At 37.9% G+C, this 23,441-nt stretch overlaps 1 protein-coding gene across 2 annotated transcripts in view; it reads right to left on the bottom strand.

Moving 5' to 3' along the window:
• Nucleotides 1–218: 218 nt before the first annotated feature.
• LOC140820795 (callose synthase 10-like) overlaps nt 219–23,441 on the bottom strand; it is a 59,948-nt gene continuing 36,725 nt past the window's right edge. The window contains exons 24-51 of one of the 2 annotated variants that reach the window (XM_073181131.1): nt 15,635–15,732; nt 15,461–15,542; nt 15,198–15,358; nt 14,988–15,108; nt 14,152–14,249; nt 13,990–14,080; nt 13,748–13,908; nt 13,550–13,659; nt 13,249–13,380; nt 13,054–13,122; nt 12,804–12,975; nt 12,063–12,180; nt 11,339–11,458; nt 10,759–10,874; nt 10,561–10,644; nt 7,792–7,904; nt 7,103–7,155; nt 6,848–7,024; nt 6,704–6,751; nt 3,723–3,881; nt 3,273–3,386; nt 3,106–3,194; nt 2,793–2,951; nt 2,532–2,634; nt 2,087–2,206; nt 1,460–1,510; nt 1,183–1,365; nt 219–649 (exon numbers count right to left, since the gene is read on the bottom strand). In XM_073181131.1, coding sequence (XP_073037232.1) covers nt 404–649; nt 1,183–1,365; nt 1,460–1,510; nt 2,087–2,206; nt 2,532–2,634; nt 2,793–2,951; nt 3,106–3,194; nt 3,273–3,386; nt 3,723–3,881; nt 6,704–6,751; nt 6,848–7,024; nt 7,103–7,155; nt 7,792–7,904; nt 10,561–10,644; nt 10,759–10,874; nt 11,339–11,458; nt 12,063–12,180; nt 12,804–12,975; nt 13,054–13,122; nt 13,249–13,380; nt 13,550–13,659; nt 13,748–13,908; nt 13,990–14,080; nt 14,152–14,249; nt 14,988–15,108; nt 15,198–15,358; nt 15,461–15,542; nt 15,635–15,732 — 3,348 coding nt within the window. In that variant the 3' untranslated portion in view covers nt 219–403. Of the gene's footprint in view, nt 650–1,182; nt 1,366–1,459; nt 1,511–2,086; nt 2,207–2,531; nt 2,635–2,792; nt 2,952–3,035; nt 3,195–3,272; nt 3,387–3,722; nt 3,882–6,703; nt 6,752–6,847; nt 7,025–7,102; nt 7,156–7,791; nt 7,905–10,560; nt 10,645–10,758; nt 10,875–11,338; nt 11,459–12,062; nt 12,181–12,803; nt 12,976–13,053; nt 13,123–13,248; nt 13,381–13,549; nt 13,660–13,747; nt 13,909–13,989; nt 14,081–14,151; nt 14,250–14,987; nt 15,109–15,197; nt 15,359–15,460; nt 15,543–15,634; nt 15,733–23,441 lie in introns of those variants that run through there. The other variant, XR_012115586.1, reaches the window with a different exon arrangement.

Raw genomic sequence — 23,441 nt, forward strand, 5'->3', positions numbered from 1 at the left:
TCTAACCTCATTTGACAGAAAATATATAGTTTTAAATAAGGCAATATTTAAATTTGAAGAAGTCATATAAACAGTACTGTATAAATATTAAAAACATGCCCCATTTTGGAAATTGAAAGGGACCATCTACCAAATTATACAATGTCAAAAGAGGCTAATTTAGAGAAGGGGGCGTGCCAAATATTCCGGAAACATAAACTTAAAAAGAGACATGAGTATGAAACTAAAATAAATTATTTGCCTTAAAATCAACCAATAATATTTCGCAGGAATAGACTTGCTTACATGATCTGCTACAAAAATTTAATATCGAACAAACATTACTGACTATAAAAGCTTCCACAACATTCAACTGAGGAGCAAAATATGGAAAGGAAAAAAATTCAAATTTACAGTGCTCAAGTTAAAAAGAGGAGGCCTCGACATTAGCTTTGTTTCCAGCAAGAATGAGAGAAATCTCCAGACCACGACTGAACGCTTGGTTGAACAGAAGGCGAGATTGAAATGTTGACACGAATGGAAACCACGAAAGTATAGCGATAGGGGCAAAGATTATTATACCCATTCCAGCATCGTACATTCGAGCGAATTCCTTCACAAAATCCCAAAGGCCTAAACTCTTCACTACTCTCTTCCATGTAATGGCCAACTGCATACAATTTGTTGGAAAATGCAATTAGAGAGCAATCACAAGGAAAGTGCACTAAAATAGAGTAAAGAAGAAATAGAACAAGATGCTCAGGCAAAAAAAAGAAAGAAATAGAACACGAAAGCTATTCTTCCTGGTGTATATCTTTCCACGGCAACGCAACTGGGCTTGTTAGTGAAGTAGCAGAAATACTTGCACCAAGTTGAAGAATATGCACAAAACTTCATTAAATGTTGAAGGTGGAGTATTTTTGGGAATTGATCAAATAGCCAACCCTTATTGCATTTATTGGATTTTCATTTTTAAAATTTATAACAACACAAGGTGCCTATTTCAACAAGTAATAAAGAGTCAGAAAACCACAAATATGGTATAGAGAACTCATTGTGATCACCTTGAGATTCCTTTATATGTTTTTGTGTGAGAGTGTGTGTGTGAGAGAGGATACGGTTATGCATACAAGGAAAAGTGTATGCACGTTCAATTTCTTAAAAAAGCCGAAACACTAGCAGGAACTGATGATATTAACTTACACAAAGAATGAGCCATCCTGTAGGAATAAACGCTAGTATGCTAGCAAACAAATCTGGAACGGATAGCTCCGTGAATAGAACGACAAGGCAAAGGGCTATTATGAGTCCCAGAGCCGTAACTCCTTGCATAAACCGAAGCATCAACTGGAAATTGGTGGACCTTTTAGGACTAAATGTGAATATCTGAAAAAAGGAAGATTAAGAAATTGTTCTGAATTTAGTGAAAGTAACATTGTTTAGAAATCATGAATCAGTAAGCAATAGGACAAAGCCAAACCTTAAAGATCATAACTATACCAGCAAGTACAACCCAAGAGAAGCCGTAGATCTAAAGACAAATAATGGAACTGATCAAATGATAAACAATTGGAGTTTAAGAGAGATACGAAATGCCAATATCAAAGTACACCAGCAAAAATCAATGAATTTGATCTAGTCCAGACATATGTCAATTGTCACTCAAAAAATCAATAAACATCAAATGATGACAACTCTTGGTGGGACTTCCGGTCTATATTAAAGAACAAGAAGGTCTTTGATAAAATAAAATCCAACACCAAATAGTATCAAACTGTATTTTTCATAACACCAAGGCTTTAAGTTGGTAGAAGTGATTAAGAAGGGGCACACAATGTCGATCCAGAGTTATTTCCTATCCACCGTCTAAGTAAATAACTATCAGAAAGAAGAAATTTTTACTTTGGATAATGTCCCGTCTTTTCTGAAAAAACTTTCACCAAAACAGTAGGCTAATCAAAATTTGTAAGAGTTCTTGCATCATTTGTTTGAACTCATAGCTTAGGGGTTCATCCATGACTTACCAGATACAATGCATTGACTTATTATCTTGCAACTAGACATAAAACATACAGTCATAGCCCGAAAAATAGAGAAAAAAGTATACCGCCAGTGATGTATCCTTTCCAGTAAGATGGAGTTTGTAAACAATGCCATATTGAAATACTACAAATCTCAAGCTCAAAATTGTTTCAAGTATCCTGCCTCTCAAAGTCTGAATATGAATCTGCAGAAAGAAACAGGTTACTCTGAGAAGTGAAAAAATACAGATTGGAAATTTTCGATACAAAGAAAAACCATAGTCGTGTTTTGCATGGCAGCTAGCTTTGTTAAAATTCTCATTTTCAATAAATTAACATACTATAACAATACTTGAAGAAAGCGTGAAAGAGAAAAACACAATCCGAACTTTCAACTACTCAAGGCCTGTCAATTCGCTATTACACGCTGAGGTATCCTACCTCAACAGATAACAACAAAAAACTACATAGACCCATTAAAAATTTGAAGATAAAATATCCCTTCCACACTACTATATTCCTGCAACACACCTGTTCTTCATCCCACCAAGACTCCCAACTATTGTCTCCTTTGACACCAACTCCGCCTTTGTACATCAACCAATTGGTCCAATCATCAAAATCTTCCACAGTCCTGCACATCACAAATCCATTTTATAACAGAAAGAATAGGCACATCAACAGCATAGTTTCTTATCCTCAAGCATGAACCAAGTTCTTTAACTGAAAAAACAAGGCAAGGAGGCAAACCATCAAAATACAGTAAGTTTTGGAGGTAATACTGAAACGTACTTCTGCCATTCAAATCCAGAGGGATTGAAGATATAGGGAGCAAAAAGCCAAGAGATGACAAGAAACCAACTGCTCAGGGTTAGTAGAACAAAGGAAACAGCACCTCCCTTCGTGTAACCATAAGCAATGTAAACAATAAGTAGCACTGCCACTTCAAGCCTGAAAAATAGACTTAGAGCATGTGAACACGCCACATACACACCAACACAAAACAAACAAACCAACAAATATATATATTCAGACATTGCTGTTCATTTGGCACAAAGAGATGGATGCACCCCAACACCGCAGAATTTTTGGACAGGAAACTCACGCCTTAACAAAATGACTTCTTGAGTAAAGCCTATAATTCTCTGCAAACTTGATGTGACGAACAACAAAACCTCTTCCGGTTGCTCGGTACTGGAAAAAATATATTCAACAACAGATTTTAATAACTACATAAATATTTAGCCAATCAACCACCAGAAATTCAGATACCTTGGCACCTCCATGGAGTATAGTACGCCCAAAATAATGAGTTCTTGTCCCTAAAGAAAATGTGAAGAATACCGAACAAAGCTGAAGTTGCATCGTAATAAAACTGAAAACAGCCTGCATGAATTAAGTCCGGAAATCATCCACAAAACAAGTCATCCATGCACATATAGAATATTTTCCAACAGGGTAACACATGTTATAACTAATAAAGTAACAAGTCACATGTTCTCTAAAAATTTATGACAGTCCAAACTTAAGCAACACTGGCTGGTCTACGGGTCTTTATCCCAATTCAAAGAGCTATAAAATGTACAGACTCAGGATAAACAAGAATGCCATGGAAATAGATTTTGAATCCCAATCGACTATTAGAGCCTATAAGTGTCTCAACAATAATGGAGGCATCATATTGTGGAATCACGAGGTTAATGACTGAGAATCAAAACCAACCTGTAGCAATCCTAGTTCCAGTATAAAACCCATGATCATGGGGACTGCAGTAAAAATTCCAATTTGGACCAGAAACTGAGCATTGAGAACGGCGTTCAATGCAGTATTACCCAAAACATTAGCTTCCATTGAAATTCCTTCATCAAGTCCAGAGAATGCCTGAAAATTAAAGAATATTTAATCTGGAAGGTTAGCATCTAACATTCATAAAGATGGTTTATTAGCCAGGCAATAAATCGATGCTTTAAGAATAGGCATTCCTCAATGGAAGCATATCAGCAATTAATTTTGGTTTGCAATCTCTCAAAGATTAATGGAAATTTTGGCCGTCTCAAATTTTTCTTATCCGACTACGCACCTTTATATAAGGGGCGCGTTACAGGAGGAATAATACCTCGATTTTGACAATTACATTTCCGATGATTCTTCTGGCATCTAGTAATAATACTAAATCCATGCCATCTCGAGATATTTTGATCAATCAGCATTGACCCAAGTGAACGTGGAGTCAAGGACATCACCCGATAGAGATTCTAGGGGAGGTCATGGCCATAGTGTTTTTTGAATAAAGGATTTCGACATGGATGCATTGTGATCATGACAATTCCATATTGAAAAATAGTTAAGAGAAAAACTGGAAAGTCATATTAGACTAGCAAGCATAGACTAGTGGAATACACATTGGTTCATGATCAACTTATAGCCCAGATTTATAAGAGGAGTAAGGAAATCTATTTCCGTTCAATCCTTTACTGGCTATCAGGAAAAAACCTTCACACCAGTCATTAATTGCTTCTCATGCTAGGCCTCGACTGTAGCTTAGACAGTATCACCTCACATGATAGATAATAAGGAAAAACATTATACCTTATCTCTTTGTACGAATCTTCCCTGTTTTGCAATTGCTAAGAAGAGGATGTTCCTAAGGTTCTTCCCTCGTCCCTCAATTGCAAAACAAAAAAAAAACCTTTCAAGTCTTCGATTGAGTTGTGCAACTTGAGAAGCATACACATCCCATCCAAGATAGGTCAATACATGAAATTCAATTCCCTGTAAGTTCGTTATTTCTGTTTTTGGGGGTCTCTGTCTCGCTACTTTAGTCTAGGTTAAATTTCATTGTCACTTATACAAATACTTTTTATCTCATTTTCATATTTTCTACTGTCATCACTACTTACGGTACAACTTTTTATCATTTCTCAAAAGTACTCTATAATTATATTTTATTTTCATTAAATATTCTTAACATTAAATTTTAACCATATATATTATTAAAACAACTAAATACGATTGAAGCAATATCACTAACCCAATAAGCAGTAGCAGATCAATGAGGGATTTATTCTTAGCAGATCAATGAGGGATTTATTCTTAGCAGATCTTGGTCGCAACCTAAGCAGTAGCGATAGAATTTTCTGGGCAATAGTAGTTAATTGTATTTGTGTGTTAGTTTGGTTGGAGAGGAATAGGAAGATTTTTGACAAGAAGACTTGCTCGAAGATTGCTACAATTAAATTTTGGGCCCCAAGCTGGATTTGGAAGCATAAGGACTTCAAACAATTTTTGGTTTAGATTTATATAAGGATTGAAGTCTTATATGTTGTTATTATATGTTATTAATATGATTCCAGGTGTTTTACTTATCTTGCGCGGATCACTTACACGCTTTTTGTAATTAATAAGTTTTTATCAATATGATTTTGTTTCCTATCAAAAAAAAAACCACCCCTTTCCTAAAAATTACATTATCTTGCAACTCATCGTACTCAAACACGATTCCTAAAGATAACATTAGATGAGAAGCGGGAAAGATCTTGGAATTAAACATGTGGCTGAAATTAAATTGCAGTAAAAAAGGGGAAAAACCAGTGAATACTAATATATTTAAGTGCCATTAAAACAAAAGAAACAAGATTGGCTGCTAATATTTTTTTTTTTGAGAAGAAACTAATTATTATTGATAGAAATAGTATTACATATTAAGCGGATGAGTAATGCGCACTGTCATTACCAACGAAAAGAAGACATTACACTACTAATTTCATGCTAAAACAAATTTCCAATCCCTAATCAAATCTGAAACAGACAAATGATTGAATTCTTTAACATTAGCGACTACAATCAGAGTGGCGACTACAATCACAAGGGTTAAAGAATTTCATCATCTTTCGATTTCAGATGTTGTTGGGGATTGGAAGTTTGTAATGCTTTGAAGATTGTCTTATCTTAGTTGTTTTTGCGTTTCGCGGATCACTCATCCGCTTCTATTGTATTTCGAACATTCTTAAATTATATATATTTATGTTTCTGATAAAAAAAAAAGTATTCTATTCCTAGGCTTTATCAAGACTCAATAGGCAATGGCTTATTACTAACAGACAGGACCTATCGATGAAGAAATATATGCTTTATTATTCCAGGTAATAGAAACTCTTGTTGGTAGCAAGTGGGCAATGACCATCAAATATAAGCCTACCATTACAATAGATAGATATAACTCTACTGGTAGCAAAAGGAATCACAGCATGTCAGCAACATAAGATGTAGATCAAATGCAAACATCTTCTCCAACTGTCTCTAAATAGCTTCGCCGACATTTTCAATGGATTGTAGAAACTCTTTCAAGATATCTACATCAATAAACATGCAGTTTTTGCAAAATTTAATGCGAGAGGAGCATTTAGGTTGGGAATAGGCTTAGATATTGTAACAAAGTGCACTTAAACAAGTACAACTCTCACGCTTTCAAAATTTGTAGCATAAGTAAGCGCCTAAAGTTAGTATAAAGTAGATGGGTGCATACCCAAGGAAGAAATCCTTGTTCCTAGTATATTTACCAAATAATAAAAAAAGTTAACGCTCCGCAAGCAATCATTTGCCAGGATGCAGATGGCACATCACATAACAAATTCTAAAGCCACCTACTTTCTTGATCAATCAAACAAAAACAAAATAAAATTATATTTAAAGTGAGAAGTTACCAGATAAATTCTTCCGTACAGGAAAATATATACAGTAAGAACAGTCATCTGCAATAAGAAAACTTCTATTAGATGATTGAGTAAACTGTATGGCACCAAACACTAAGTAGTTTGGAACAATTGAAGAATGATATTCAATTTTACCATTGTGCACACATAGTAGCCAACAGTTGTGAAAAAGAAGGACAACATTCTGAAGAAATCAAAAAGCTGTCCAAGTCTATAAACATCCCGGCTCAGAACTTGCTCTCCATTTCCTCCAGCGACTTTGCCTTCAAATAAGGCTATTTGGTTTAACCCCACATCTCTTCCCTTCCCAACCTAGTCAAGAAGAAGGATGTCAGAATAATGGAAAAATGTAATCTTCCATTACAAGTAAACAAGAAAACCTGTACAGACCTGAATATATTCATGATGAGTGATGTTTCCCTGTCTCAATGTTGAATTGAAACCTGCATATTTCAGGAGACAGTGTACGGATGCAAGTGCGTAAAATAAATCTCATAGTCAAACAGACAGACACAGGTAAAACTAATTTAATAACAATGATATGACAGGACTGAAGCATCTATATACAAAACATTGATACAATGTTAATTGCTGAATTCTATTCTACAAATCCCAAAAAATGAATGGCATCAAGAGAAAAAGCGGTTTGAAAAAATCACTTTAACAAATGCAGATTACTTAAACAATATGTTGGCTGCCCAATATAACGGACCTTCAGTTTCTGCATTAAGAGTCTTATGCAATGTAAGTACAGAAACATTCAAACCTTTCCACCATTTTATTTATACTCCATCCTCAGGAGCATTTATTACCTCCTACATAATGTTAGCCATGCCATAAAATGATCTAACTAATAATATGTATCCGTAATCAAGAAAGAAGCATAGCAAGTTATATATACGAAGGTCCATCTGCTTAAGTCAAAGATATAATATCTTAATTTTGAAATGTGGGGCAAAGTATTGAACATGCATAGGCAGGAGGGCCATTATCAGAAATAGTAGAAATTTCACATCTGTACTTAGATGTAATAATGAAAGCACATTATCGTGCCCATAATGAAAATCGGCCAACATTACCTGCATAAATATCTTCACTGATATTAATGACACGCGATGCTTTACTGATACCACCACGAGTAATATGAAAAATTCGGTCAAAGACGTCTGGATGTCCATAATGCATACGGACTCTGCATGATTTCAAATGGGCAACCAGATAAATTGCCAAAAATGTAGATTAAGTAGTTTCAGGTAAATGGCAAGAAAAATATCAAATAACAAAGAATAACAAGAGAGATGTACATCTCTGGAACAAAATATAATTGCCATGTGCAGCCAAGATTTGGAAAATTCTCTCTAGGAAAAATTGAAAATGCTTCTCCCTCCTATACGTGACTAACGCTGGCATCCAACTCTTCTACCAACTACATCCTCCCTTCACCGGCCATCGCCGAACAACTCCGACCTCCTACGCCCTCTCAGGCCCTTTTATTCCACTTTTTTTTCCCAAAATGCTTATCCTGAATAACGTCCGCACCAACCTCCTGTGGTGACCATCGTCTACCCATTCCGAACACCACTGACCACAGCCGACCGCCGAACCTATCAGCCTTTCATTTCTTCTTCTTTATAATGTCTTGGCCCTCTAACCGCGACCCTAGCCAGTAGATAGCCTAGCCGTGCACTGACACCTACTTACTTGCAATCTGAATCTTAGCCAGCTATGAACTCTACCGCGACCCTAGCCAACCTTGTATCCTAATTGCGAACCTTGAACGCGCTGATTCCTAGCCACGATCTAAACCTAGCCGCGCACAGAAACCGGATTGCGACAAAAGTCATGTACGGGTGGGTGCACCGGGAACATTCCAGTAACAGAGCAGCATGCAAGGTTAAAATCGAGCAAAAGTTATTTCTAATTCAACATGGGTAGGAGGGATAATACTGTGAGTATGACAGAGAGAACCAGAAATGCTAGCTATCTGCTGGAAGTGGATTTGGAAAGCTTACATTGGCTTTGGTCGAAATTGTCGGAATATATTAACAAACGACAGACATGTTCAAAGTTTGACAGATTCAGAGGAAAGGAACCAATATTTACCATGCAAAAAATCTCCAATGCCCGGGCCAGCTATCTGGAAGTGTCTAAATTTGTTTGGATGGGCAAGAGGCAGCGCATCATCATACAATGTGGCAGGTATGATTGGTGGTGGAAACGTGTGGCAAACAACTTGTCCGAACTTATTCAGAAAATGAGGGACAATGGAATGCATACAAGAGAAGAAAGGAAGCTTTTGGGGCAATCACAAATAATGAGAAATTATGTCCGAATCCCACCGAATAGGGAACATAGACGCTTATGAACACTTTCGGTCATGCTTGGTTAAGAATTGGAGTAAAGCACTCATTATCATAATGGAGTGTGTCAATATATCGTGGGAATTGGTGCATGTGGGAATTGAACATCAGCCAAGACACTATTTTACTTAAAGATTTGTCGGCGGCCAAAATCAAAGTTGTGGGACTTGAAGGTGGATCCATCAATAGTATCATGCAGATCATAACTCGGAGAGAACCTATGGTTATGCGCATTGTTGTAGATTCGGTTAACATAGCAGCGTATGACATTTATGAAAAAAGATCTTATGCACAAGTGGTGGTCAATGGAGATACAGTGATGGCGGGATGGGGAAAAGCGAATGGTCTCATTGGTGTAGATAGTATCTCGTACCCAGAACTGATACTCATAATACAGATACAGCTGATCCCAAAAATCAGCAACCAAGAGACGACAGAAGGATTAACTGGGCACAATCAGAAATGTCAAGATTTGAATATGGAGATCAAATATCACTCGGATTAGTGAATAATAGAGCGATGAAAGTGGTACATTATCCCAATCAAGAGGAGGAGAGTAAGATGAATGGACGGAAGTTCGAAATTGTTTATAGTAGGAAAAAGTTTAAGGAGAAGGAGATGACGGTAATTGGGAGGATCAACTAACCAAGGGTGTGATGGATGATGTATCAGACGAAGGGTGTGACTCTAGTGAATTAGAGAGTCGTATTTCTGCAACTTCGGATAAGTCGACACCGCTTTTTGGGGTTCCAGGACCTAGGGGACTTTTTTGGATCATCTTCGAGCAAGGTATGCACTTTACCCAATCCTTCTTATTTTGATCACTCTTCATTCCCTTTTGTTCCTTTGCGGTCTCATCGGTGGGTATGGCGGGAGGGGTAGAGGTTAGAGGGGGGGTTGGGGAATACACTATTGGGTGAAGAGGAATAAATTTCAGCAAAGATCATCACAGACGGGTAATTGTTCACTTTGACCATTTGTTGTCTTCCCAATCATGGGATTTGCATTTTCAAAGGGTTGACTGAATTATTAGGTGTGCTGGATAGGATTAGGTTGATTGAAGTCTTCCCAATCATGGGATTTGCATTTTCGAAGGGTTGACTGAATTATTAGGTGTGTTGGATAGGATTAGATTAATTGAAGGGGTAGATGATAACCGAGTGTGAAGTGGGGATCCTTCTGGTATTTTCTCAGTCAAATTCTTCTTTGAGTCAATTTTTCCCGAAAATAGCTTTCCATTTTTCCATATTTCCATATTATATGGAAGGTTTTAGTTCCAACAAAGACCCGGGTATTTTCGCAAGTGGACCACTAGTCCACTCATTGTCATTAACATTTATTAAATTATCAATAAAATATCGTTTCTTAAAAAAATATAAATATATAATTGCCATGTGTACAGAGAAACCAAAAGGCAGGAACACAAGTATGCACCCGAAAAGTGAGTCTAAAATGCATCAATAAACCATTAAAATCTGATACACTTACTTCAAAGGTTTTGCCAAAACACGCTGACCCAAGGTCACGAAACTAGTCTCTTGGTTGGACATGAACCAGGCCAAGGAAGAGACACTGCATTGATTTCAAACACAAATTGTGGATCCTAGAGATTTCTCACCAAATGATTTGAATAGTAGCACGAGAGAGAGGAAGAGAGGGAGAAAAGACAGCAAGAGGTAATCCAACCTTCCAGTAAACACATGTTCTCTTACACCAAGAATTGTCGGGGGCCGAAGACCATGATTTCCCCGAAATTCCTCGAGGAGATTTCGCATTTTCATTGCCTCCTCAAGGTAGTTGTCCTAGATGAAATTGAAAAATTATTCAAAAAGAAAAATAAAATAATCTTGCAAAGAAATAAACAGGAATGAAGTAACATCTGAACAAGATCACAGTAAAAGAAAAATGACACTGAGCAAGCAGTGGTATAGTCACAGTCCCCATAAGGTTGTTATGCCTTGCAATGACTAAATGCAGTATTCTACAAAGCACGAAGCATGAACCATATAGATATGCACACAAATCACCATACAAAAATACACAAACTGAAAATCAAGCCTCACTAATAGAAAGTGCACAATTTTCCAAACATTCCGTAAAAGCTCAGTTTTTACTTATTGAGCCATCCAATTATCAAAAGCAAAATCAAGTTTCTTCGACAATGGCCACCCATTAAAGCAAATAAAAAATACAAAAAGCATGCATATCTTGTACTAAACATCTAGAAGGTAACTTGCTCAATTTCAAAAGAAAATCAATATATTACCTGATTCATGTCAATTGTTTGAACAGCTTCTCCACGTGTGAAAATTATTGCATGGTTTTGATTCTCAGGTTTCCCTTCTCCCAGCTTAGGATCCCCAGGAAGTTTAATTGAAAAAATTTCCTGTCCATCAGAAGGAGTGTTGAAACCAATAACAACATAAATCAAGGCTAAAACTAAGCCAGCGATAAAGCGAGCATCGTTGGTGTCAACCCATAGAAAGCATTGTATAACTAGTAATGTTTCTAAAATCAAGAGTTCAAACACAGAAAAGGCTGAAGATGTACATTAAATTCATCAACATGTGCAACATAATAAGATATAGTAGTTCTAAAATTTCAGGTCACACTGCAAACCGACTTGCTCATATGTCTTGAGCATAGGAGACAAGCATTTTATTCTTCTCCATTATGAATGCAATTTTGCTTTAACGTAAACACTTTCCTATATCTGGTTTAAACCACCACACACAAGAACGATTAAGAATAATTACGTTAACCTCCCCGAATACACGCTCAATCTTAAGGTCTCATCCAAGATATCACTCGGTGAGACCAACTTTCTGATAGATCAATTGTTTGATTGGTATTTTGTTCGAGGAATTGGGTACATGAATCTAAAAAATAGTGGCAATTCCATAACTCTCTCAACATCTCTCGTATAATGAAACTTTGAGACACAACAAAGAAAGATACATATTTGGAATATGAGTTCCTAAATGGAATACCTGATCCTTTCCGTTAGCATCAGCTTTGACAAGCTTAGAATAATATTCCTTTGCCGGCTTTCCATCCTCTCCAACACTCTCCTCCACATGTATAAAGGCAACACGAAGTGCCTCGTTCCTAATAAAACAAAGATATTGACAGTCTGCAATCAATAAAAAAAAGCTACATAAGAAAATTCCATGCATCTAAAGTAGATATTCCTTTTCAGTAATGTATTTAGTTTTGTTTCTTCCAGCTAACGATGGAAAAATATTGCAAGTCAACACCATGTTTTTTGAGAACCCCCAAATGTTTGTTGCCCAATGATACAACAGCAACAAAATGCAATGTGCCACATACGCGAATACCGTCAGTTATGCATTTTTCACTCAATGCTAAAGAAAATATCCAGTCAAATTTTCCATATTCCACTAGTCTCAGGAGTCAGGTTTTTCATTTCATCATCTTGCTCTTAGGAAAACTGAAGAATAAAGTTGGATCCAAAATTTTTACTCAGGTTTAAATGAAAGACAGTAGCATTCCAGGATCAGAGTTCAGAAAATTCTGCACAAGCAATGAACATAGGGTATTCAAGCATTTCTAATTTCTTTGACACCCCTCCCACGAGGAAGATAAAAACGAAGAAAGTACAGGACATGTTTGAACTCACAAAAAAATCAACAAAAACATTTTACAAAAACAAAAAGCAAATGAGATGAAACAGATATCCACATCGATTGAAACTAACTTCAAGAGCTTACCTCTGTAGAAGCAGTGCAATATCAGTTGCCTCAGGGGCTTTCCGCTGCTTTTGTTGCCCATAAATTTGGCATGAAACAACATAAGTGAATTTTATATCAGCTTGAGCACGTGCTTCATGTGACAACTCAAAGCCTTGAGTCACATAAGAACTTGTCTGAGAAGAGATGTCATCTGCACCAGAGGAAGCACATTACTAAGTACTGTTCTGCACAAAATTATTCAATACTAACCACTCAGGAATATATTAACCTCCTAGAGATCTCCTTTCCAAGAAGCTCTGCAGCATCAGCGCCCTTCTATAATACATCATACCGCGCACTGCATTAAACAAAAGTGGAACTCATAGAATTGAAGAAGCTACCAAAAGTCCACTGTCTTAAGAGGCTGTACTCCAGAAAAGTAGCCGAATAAGATTTAAGAGTGAAGATATGAATTTGCTTAAACCTGTCCTAGCTAAAGTTTGTCCCCTGTAAGATGCCCAAAACCGAAGTTCTAACGCATTAGCAGAACTTTCTTGTAGATCAGCATCACCACTGTCATTTTGGCCAATACGTTCCAAAAAGTTCTCCCATTCATCTAAAAAAAAGACAAAAAAAGTTGGAGATGATTAAAAAACTTAAGCTTTGGAAGACAAACTATAAGGAGAAGAAAAAAAAAAAAAAATATATATATATATATATTAACGCACAGATAGAGAAAAGAACTACCTTTATAATTAGAATACAAAACATTCAAGAAGAAAAACCTGGGAATATCTTTTGGAGATAGAAAAGAGTAGATATTCCATCTTCATTTTCAACCTTCAGCTCAGAGTTACTGTAAAGCACCGTTTCACTGTAATACGGCGTGAAGACACTATCCCAAGCCAATACAGATCAGGGAAAAAATCAGAACGAATCACCGGCCAAACATTAAAATCTTCCAAGACAATTTAGGATATTACCAGAATGGCATCATTTCAGAGACAGGCTTAGCTGGTGGCATGCCCATGAATAATGAATTTGTAAAGAACTCCAACCTTCTTTGTGCTTCAAGGTTCTTGGGTATATTAGCTGCAGAATCCTTCACAGTCAGAAGTAGGTGCAACCTTTTCACCTGCTCCTTCTGTTCCCGAGAAAGACTATTAAAGGCGACCTAAATTTATTAAAACCAACACCAAGTACAACGAGAACTTTGAAAACTTACAATGTCAGGATCCTTCGGCCATTCTATCCTAGAAAATAGACGGCCCTCGTTTCTAGCCCTCAACAATATATTCCATGTATCGAGCTGCTCCCTGAGGACAACAAAGGGAATTAAAAAAATTACATAAAAACTTATCAATAACAAAAGGAATATACAAATCACCTCAAATCAGGGGACAGCAGCTCATGGGTAACAATGTCATATAAATCATATAATGCCTTAGCAGCACCTTTTGCAAGTTCAGGAGTTTCGTTACGCATCTGAAAAATAAACAAATTAGAGAAATAGAAATCAAAAGAAGAAAAATAGCATAATAATCAACGTAATAACAAATATAAATGTCTTTCAAAATTACCAAGTTGCAATGAACGAGAATCTAAGAACACGATAATGTTCTTGAATAATAGATCATATTCAGAGAGACATACACCAGATGATTGGAATGAAGATGTGATACAAAATGACATAATAAAAAAATGAAAAAGAGCCAAAAAAAATGGAAATAATGAACCTAAGCATCGAATATATAAAAAAAAGTTATAAAAAATTATAAGACAAATTATGAGACTTTTCAAGGAGTTCAGTTATTGTAGCAGAAAATTATCAGAAAGTGATGCTCCAATGCCACGTTGCGTGGGTAAAGGTAGTCAATAAAAACATAAAGTAATAATAGAAATTATTAGAACAAAGCACCGAACTAGAATCCACAAATAATCTTTTTTCCACAGTAAGTAAAACATTTCTAGATGACAAAGAGAGTGTAAGACAGTTGTGATATTTCTCTCTTTTTCTTCCAGCTTTTCAATTACTTTTACAAAACTCTTTTAGTCTCTCGATAAGAATAGTAAGCTGGGCATAGCTCAGATGTTCATACATGAAACACCAAAGCCAAATCAGTTCACATGTGAAAGACGAAGCAGTCTCATCAATTCCTTGGAATATTCTCAGTTCCCGTAGTAAATAAGTTAAGTTTTTTACAACAGGGAAAAAGAAATTACCAGTAGCCCAGTCAATGCGGTAAACCTTGAGAGCACCAATGGAAGCTTTTGAAGAAACAAAGTTATGACAAGAGAACCTTCTGATATACTGCTGTTAATCTCACGAAATATCCTTTCAACCCTGGCAAGGAGTGAGACTTTCAGGGAATAGTTTAAAAAAGAAGAGAATAATAAATTTGTAGTCCCATCGAGGCAAAAAAAATACCCTACCAAAGTCTTCCCTCTCCATCAACCAAGGAGTGCAAAATTTTTTCAATACTGAAATAACACTCTTGGACAGCATAAGCCATGTACTCATCCTTGCATACTCTGTTCCAAAGATCCACTTGTGTGTCTTTGCAATCCAGAGCTAAATCAATTGCTAATAATATCTGAAAGAATAATTGTTCCAGTGTGATTATGATAGATTGACACAAACAAATCTTATCACAATGATGCCTATTAAGAGAGAAACTATGTTAAAAAGGCAGCACCTTACTACTAAGGAGAAAAAGCGGCCATTGAACTAATTTAAGACTTCCGGTGTTACTCGGCATAGAGAGTAAATCCATCTCCCTGAAATAATGCAACAGAGAATAAAAGGAGCAAAACTTTAGCAGCAAAGAAGTTGAGCAAGATATAACAGGAAGTAAATAATATAGTAATACCTATTACTCAAGTAATCTTCTTCACGCAGACTCTTAATAATTTCATTCCAAAATGGGGAAAATATAGCCGCATAGGTCTTGTAATAATCATGAGAAACCTGGGAAGCATATCAACATTCAACAAAGAAGTAGCATACTTTTTTTTATTAGAAACGAAATTTTATAAGAATAACAAAACAAAGTACAAGTAGGCGGATGAGAAATCCGCAAAAGTCACAAAGAATGAAAAGTACTACACTTTCGTTAATAGTATAGAAATTTCAAATCCTGCACTACGCATGATAAGTTAATGGTTAAAGTCTGTCAACTTTGTCGTCCAACTAGCGAGCCTTAATTTGATCGTCTCCAAAACCTCATCTATAGACTTTGTTATGTTATGCCGGTAAAAATTCTTTTTTCCGCTCCAACAAAATTTACCAGAATAAGGAATGAAGTACCACATACCAAAAACACCTACTTTTCATCCCGTCAAGTAAGCCTGGCTCCAAAAGAAACATGTCATGCGCCGTTCTTGGAAAAATCTAATCGAAAGCCAATTCCTGCAATACTTTGTTCCGTTCCACTCGTAAACGAACAATGCAAAAGTAAATGGTCTTGATCCTCCACATTGTTCCAGCATAGGCTACTCCAGGTCGGACATAAAGCACAATTAAGTCGTCGTTTTTGGAACGAAGGTGCACGACATTGACGAAATTGTTGCCAGGTTTGTTAAGAATCAAGGAGACCTGAAACAGAGATGGAACAATGATCCTGCCAAAAGCGAATGATATCCCCCCCTTTCAGCACCGCCTTAATTAAAAGATGAAAAGCCGGGTAAGAACCAGAGATAAATTTGACGGAGCTTCGAAAAGTCGTATTCCTTGTCAACCCCACGTCCCAGTCATTATCTTGTAGATCGTAAATGTTCTTAATAACTTTTTTCCACAAGCAATTCCTCCCCACAGAACATCTCCACTACCATTTCCCTAAAAGTGCCTTATTCCTCAAACAAATATTCCCCAAAACCCAAACCCCCTTTATTTTTTGGTTTACAAACTTGATCCCAAGCAAATACATGACAATCCACCTCACCATCCTCTCCGTCCCACAGAAAATCCCTCATAATTTTACCAAACTTTTTGCCACATGAAGTGGCACTTTAAAGAGAGACATGAAGTGCGATGCCATTGCACTCAACACCGACGCTATCAATGTTAGATGACCCCCTTGATAGGAACGTTTTTTTCTAGCTTGCTAGTTTCTTAGGCATCTTGGAAACTACAGGTTCCAGTTCCCAAAAGTCAAAGTTCCTAGGATTGTCTCTCAACAGTACCCCGAGATATTTAATTGGTACTCCTCTTTTTACGCCCAATCACTTCCAAACAATTTAATCCGAACAAAACGATTTTTCCCAAGTTAATCTTCAATCCCGATTTCTGATTGAAACAATTGAGTATGTCCACCAAAACCACGCGAATGATTCTTAGATTGGACAAAAAACAAAGTGTCATCCGCAAATTGGATGTGAAATATCTATATTTTATCTCTCCCAACTACCAACCCCCTTACTTCATTCAAAACCTTAGCCATATCCACCAATCACCCCAACTCATCGATCACAAAATTAAAAAGGAAAGGGATAGTGGATCCCCTTGCCTAAGACCTCGTTCCCTTTTTATTTTGCCATGTGGCCTTCTATTAATAAAAATCGAGAAAAAGACATTTGATACACAATCCTTAATCCACTTTCTCCATCTATCACCAAATTCTTTCTTTTTAAGCACAAAATCTAGAAACCTCCGGTCAACATTAGCATACACCTTTTCTTTAAGCACCCACCCTTTCTTCTTTTTTCGTCTACACTTCTCTACTATTTCATTCGCGATAAGACAACGATCTAGAATATGTCTCTCTTTCATAAATGCACACTGATTTTCCGCTATTGTATCGCTCAAGACTTTCTTCAACCTGTTAGTTAAGACTTTAGCCAAGATTTTATACATGCTCGTCATCAGACTAATATTTTCTTTTTTATAAGAAACGATATTTTATTAATAATGTAATAAGAGTTAATTACATCAGTAAATTACTGGTCCACTTTCAAAAGAAAATACATAATATCAATGTTGTATCAATGATACACATAAGCTTAATCTCTCAATATATCTGAGATCGACACGTTCTTAAAGTCATAATGAGTGCCGATCCACATAGCAACTTTGATCTTAATTTTATCCCAGCACTGTTCTCTAGTGTCTTCCGTATCTTAAAAAATTCTTTGATTTCTTTCCAGCCATACTGTCCAGCATATGCCTTGAACCACCCCTTGCAAAAAAGTTCTTCCCCTTGTACCAGTTAGTTGTCGTCTAAAGTCTTTAACATTGACCGCATCTTGTTTCTTCGGGATCAGACAAATGTAAGTCTCATTGGTAATATCATGAACAATACCTCCTTCGAAGAATTCGGCAAACTCCTTCATTAAATCCGCTTTGACTGTATCCCAGCAATTTTGATAAAAAGCCAAGGTAAACCGTCCGGCCCTGGAGCTTTCGATCCATTGCTTTCAAACACTATTTATTGATCTCGTCCTTAGAAAACTAGTAGAAAACCATGTGAAGCTTGTAATGCCAAGTATTACTGAAAAACAGAACTTTAGCGCCCTTCCAGAAAGTAGACTGAAATTAAACCCGAATCTCAAAACCTTTATCCACATTCCCAAGTATTACAATGAATAGCAGAGTGTCTCAAATTCGTATGAAATAGATACTTTAATGTGATTACAAAGCCTTTAGGAGAGCAGAAATATCTTTTTTTTTTTTTTTGATTACAAAGGTTCAAGTACAGTGGGGCGGATGAGTGATCCGCAATAGCAAAAACATATAGCTAATACTAACTTCACGTCATTAAAAACTTGAATTCCCTAACAACATCTGAAATAGATAGGTGAATGAACTCTCTAGTCCTTGTGATTGTAGTTGCCACTCTGAACTGGATGAGCTCCCATACATCAGTGTCTTCCGCTTTCTTGTCATTGAATATCCTGTTATTCCTCTCCAGCCAAATGCTCCAAAATAAGAAGTGAATCGTGACAAACCATAGGATGGTAGTTCTGTTTCCCCTAGGAATACCTGGATCGCTGGTGAACATATCTCTAGCAGTCATCGGGAACACCCACTGAAAATTCAGATCTTGCATAACCCTTGACCATAAGCTTCTTGCGTAAGAGCAGTGAATTAATAGATGATCTTGAGTTTCTTCGCTGCGTTCGCATAAGGAACACCAGTTTGGGCACAAGTCGCAGGTGGGCCATCTTCTTTGCACCAAGTCTGCCGTAGGTAATTTACCCAACGCGACAATCCACGAGAAAATTTGTAACTTTTGAGGGACAGGAACCTTCCAAATATGATTGTAGCTTGGAAAAGCAGGAAACAGTTGGGTAGGAAAAAAAGAGTCGTAAAATGATTTGACACTGAACACACCCGTAAACTCCCCCAACCAAACCCTGTAATCTTCGACGCCTAGCTGAATCCTAACTGTATCTAACACGTCCTGAAGAGTAACAAACTCTTCCAACTCTCGGTCGTTTAGGTTTCTCCTAAAACATACATCCCATCGATATGTTTGTCTATCCTGGTGACTGACAACTTCTAAGAAACTCAAAATAGGTTTGTTTGTCAAAGTACAAATGCGATACAAAGAAGCGAAACGAACATTGAATGGAGTTTCCCCGCCCCCCCACACGTCCTCCCAAAATCTTATGTAATTACCCCCTCTCAAAACCGAACCCCACATTAGTTGAATTGCCGGGAAGGTACGAGAAATGAATTTCCATGGGCATCTAAAAGTGGCATTCTTGGCCAAACCCAAATCCCACTCATTCTCTTGAAGGCCGTAAATGCTCTTTATCACCTTCCTCCACAAAGTCTCCTTCTCCTTTGTTCCTCTCCACCACCATTTTCCTAGCAATGCTCTATTCCTCACAACGATACTTCCCAAACCCAATCCTCCTCGGTCTTTTGGTTTACAAACCTGATCCCATCTCACAAGATGACACTGTTTTTCCCCGTCTAATCCATCCCAAAGGAAATCACGCATGATTTTTTCCATGATTTTTGCCACCTTTGTTGGGACCTTGAACAAAGACATGTAATAGGAAGGCAAAGCACAAAGAACTGATTTTATGAGTGTTAGGCGTCCCCCTCTTGACAAAAATGCTTTCTTCCAACTAGATAACTTTTTTGACATTTTTGATAGGACTGGTTCCCAAAAATCGAAAGGCGTAGGCCTACCTCCCAAAGGTACCCCTAGATACACGATGGGCCAGTCGTGAGGTTTGCAGCCAATGTTTTGAGCCAACTGTACCACTTTCTCTTTTTCAATATTAATGCCCAAAATGACACTTTTCTGAAAATTGATGTTGAGACCAGAATTTTTCGCAAATGATTTGAGTAATTCCACAAGTGCAATGACATGAGCCTTCGTTTGAACCATGAACAATGTGTCATCCGCAAATTGGATATGAGATATCTCAATTTTCCCTTTTCCCACTACTAGACCTCTCACCTCGTTTGAATCCTAAGCCTTGTCTACCATCCTTCCCAAAACATCCACAACCAAGTTAAAGAGAAAAGGCGATAATGGACAACCTTGACGGATTCCTCTTTCTCCTTTAATCTTCCCCCTCGGTCTGCCATTGATAAAAATTGAGAACGAGACATTTGACACACACCCACGAATCCACTTCCGCCATCTATCTCCGAATCCCTTTTTTTGTAGCACGAAGTCAAGAAAATGCCAGTCGATGTTATCATACGCCTTTTCGAAGTCCACCTTGAATACCCATCCCCTCATATTTCTTTTGCGGTACTCCTCCACCACCTCATTTGCTACAAGGCTGCAATCCAAAATCTGTCTCCCTTTTATAAATGCACATTGGTTCTCGGCGATCGTACTCCTCAAGACTTTCTTTAATCTATTAGTCAACACTTTTGCCAAAATCTTATACAAGCTTGTTATCAAACTTATCGGCCGGAAGTCTTTCACCCTAATCGCGTCTTGCTTTTTCGGTATGAGACAAATGTAAGTCTCATTCGTGATGCCATTTACCACGCCCCCCTCGAAAAACTCCTCAAAGACTTTCAACAAATCCCCCTTCAATAATTCCCAATTTTTTTGAAAGAAAGCTAACGTGAAACCGTCCGGACCCGGAGCTTTGTTCCCATCACTGTCAAATACGGCCTTTTTGATTTCAATCTCCGAGAAAGGATTCTCCAATTCCAGTGCCTCGGACCTATCCAAAGGGCTCCATTCCAATCCATCCAAGTGACCCTCAACCCCCTCTGATCGTTTGTAAAGATGGGTGTAGAATTTGATAATGTTATCCTCGATTTGATTCTCATCCACAATTACAGATTCGTCGTCCAATTCCAGCTTATCTATGACCGACTTGTTTATTCTATTTGTTAACAAGGAATGGAAAAATTTTGTATTCTGGTCACCTTCCCTCGCCCATCTCATTTTGGCTTTTTGGTTTTCCATTTGTAGTTTTTTAAAACTCACGTGTTCCAGTTCACATTTAAGATTTCTTCTTTCCAGCCTAGAGTTTTCGGACCATGTTCCACTGGCTTCTACCTCATCCAAAAGTTTTATCCTAGCAGTCAACTCTCCAATATTTGCATCCAAATTACCGAAAACATCTCTGTTCCATACGACCAAATCGCCTTTCAACTTTTTCAGCTTGCACATGAATTTGTATCCTTCCCAACCATGATAAGCCCTACCGTGCCACCAAACTTGAATTAGGTCTTTGAATTTGTTGTGAGATAGTCATACATTCTCGAATCTGAAAGGGGTTGGACCCCATTTCGCCTTAGTTGTGTCAAAAGACACCGGGCAATGATCCGATGTTATCCTTGGAAGCACCGTTTGTCTGAAATTAGGAAATAATTCCCTCCAACCGTTTGTGAATAGAATTCTGTCTAAACGGCAACATATTGGTGAAACTCTGAAATTTGACCATGTGTATTTACCGTTGAGAAGTGGCGGATCATGCAAGCCCAGTTCACCTATTAATTTATCAAAACAAAGCATACTCGTTGTTGTTGAAGTGCTGTTTTTTTCCTCTCCCGTGTTCCTTACTACATTGAAATCACCTCCCAAACACCAATTGTCCCCACAAATAGCACTCAAACCAGCCAACTCGTCCCAAAAATTCTCCCTGGCCGTTGGCTTCACCGGTCCGTAGATCGCCGAGAACCACCAACTGGTTGTGTCATTTACAAAAATCCGAATAGAAACCGAGAATTCACCTATCAAGTTATCATTAACCACCACTACCCTCGGATCCCACATTACTAAAATTCCTCCCGCCCGGCCTTCCGAAGGCAGGTAAACCCAATCAACAAACCTGTGCTTCCACAAACTTGCAACGAACCACCTATCGACTATTTCTTTTTTTGTTTCCTGAATTACGACAATTTCCGGCCTTTCTTTCCGTATCAAGCTGCGAACCATTTCCCTTTTTTTCGAGTCCCCCCCTCCCCTAATATTCCAAGTGATGATTTTCATGGAGGAACCTCTTTATCCCTCAAGGACGAAGCTGAGTCGTCTGCAACACCAGAACCCATTCTAGTTAGCTCCCTCTCCAACAGTACTGTGTGAACATTGTCCTGATCACCATGATTGATTCCCTCCAACTCAAACAGCACCTCCTTGTTATCACCCGCTGCCCTTACCGATAAACACCCATGGACGATTTCTTGTCCCTTGCCCGGCAATTCATCTAAAAACTTCCCATTACTTCCTAGAGGACCACTAGACAATCCCAAAACTGGAGAAGAGTGTAGAAGAGATTTGCGCATGGAGGATTGATTGGAAAAAGAATTAGAGGAGTTGGTTGATACCTGTCCCTCAGTAGAGATGTCATTGTCAGGTGAATTGGGCACTGCGTAATCCTCCAGCCTCTTCGGTGTTTTGAATAGATCCTTGATTGAAACTTCCTGATCTACGACTTGAAAGGCTTCATTGGGCTGCAACATTCCTTTGCAAGCGTCATCTTCTGAGTTTGATTCATTATCGAACAAGTCAGCTCCTGAGTCAACTAGCTTCAAATTTTCTCCGTCGTCTGAGTCGTAAAGCCCCTCATGCTCACTGTCAACACCTATTCCGTATGTTGAATCGCACTTTCTTTCAAAAGCGTGGCCCATTTCCGGCAGATCGTTCCTTCTTGATTTTTTCCTGCAGTACACTTTCCAAACTGGAGGCAGTAATTGATTGTTGATACCCTTGTTCTCCCCATTTTGCGCTTCCACAATGTTGTCAATCGTCATCGAATGGACCGGAGATTTTCTGAAAACTTCAGCAACCTTAGGAGTAATATTTGTTAATATTTTGTGCACTTTGGCTGCATTAGAAGCAGTTGCGTTGTCTTTGGAAGCCCCTGAGTTCTTGTGCTGAGCCTTAGATTTGAAAGAGCCGTTTGTTTCCACACTTTTGTACCCAGAATCATGACCCTGATGCCTTTCAACACTTGTTTCAGTCGTACTTGTATGATTTCCAGAGGCGTTCATCTCTTTGGCATCTATTGGTGGATTTTCCTTAGCCCCCTTGTTAATAACTTTCCACTGCAGAGTATTTTTGTTCCCCCATCCCGCCACCGTCCTCTTGCCTTTAACCACAACCTGTGCATATGTTTGTCTCTGATAATTCTCATAAGCCCCCAGATCAAAGGATTGCACTTGAATTCGAATCTGTCTTTCCTTCCCTTCCAGATGTAACAGCAATCTTTCCTTGATGAAACCTCCCTCAACACCTTTAACCTTAATCTTTG

Source organism: Primulina eburnea, unplaced genomic scaffold (genome assembly GCF_022965805.1).
Source record: "Primulina eburnea isolate SZY01 unplaced genomic scaffold, ASM2296580v1 ctg1459_ERROPOS7100000, whole genome shotgun sequence".
NCBI lineage: Eukaryota > Viridiplantae > Streptophyta > Magnoliopsida > Lamiales > Gesneriaceae > Primulina > Primulina eburnea.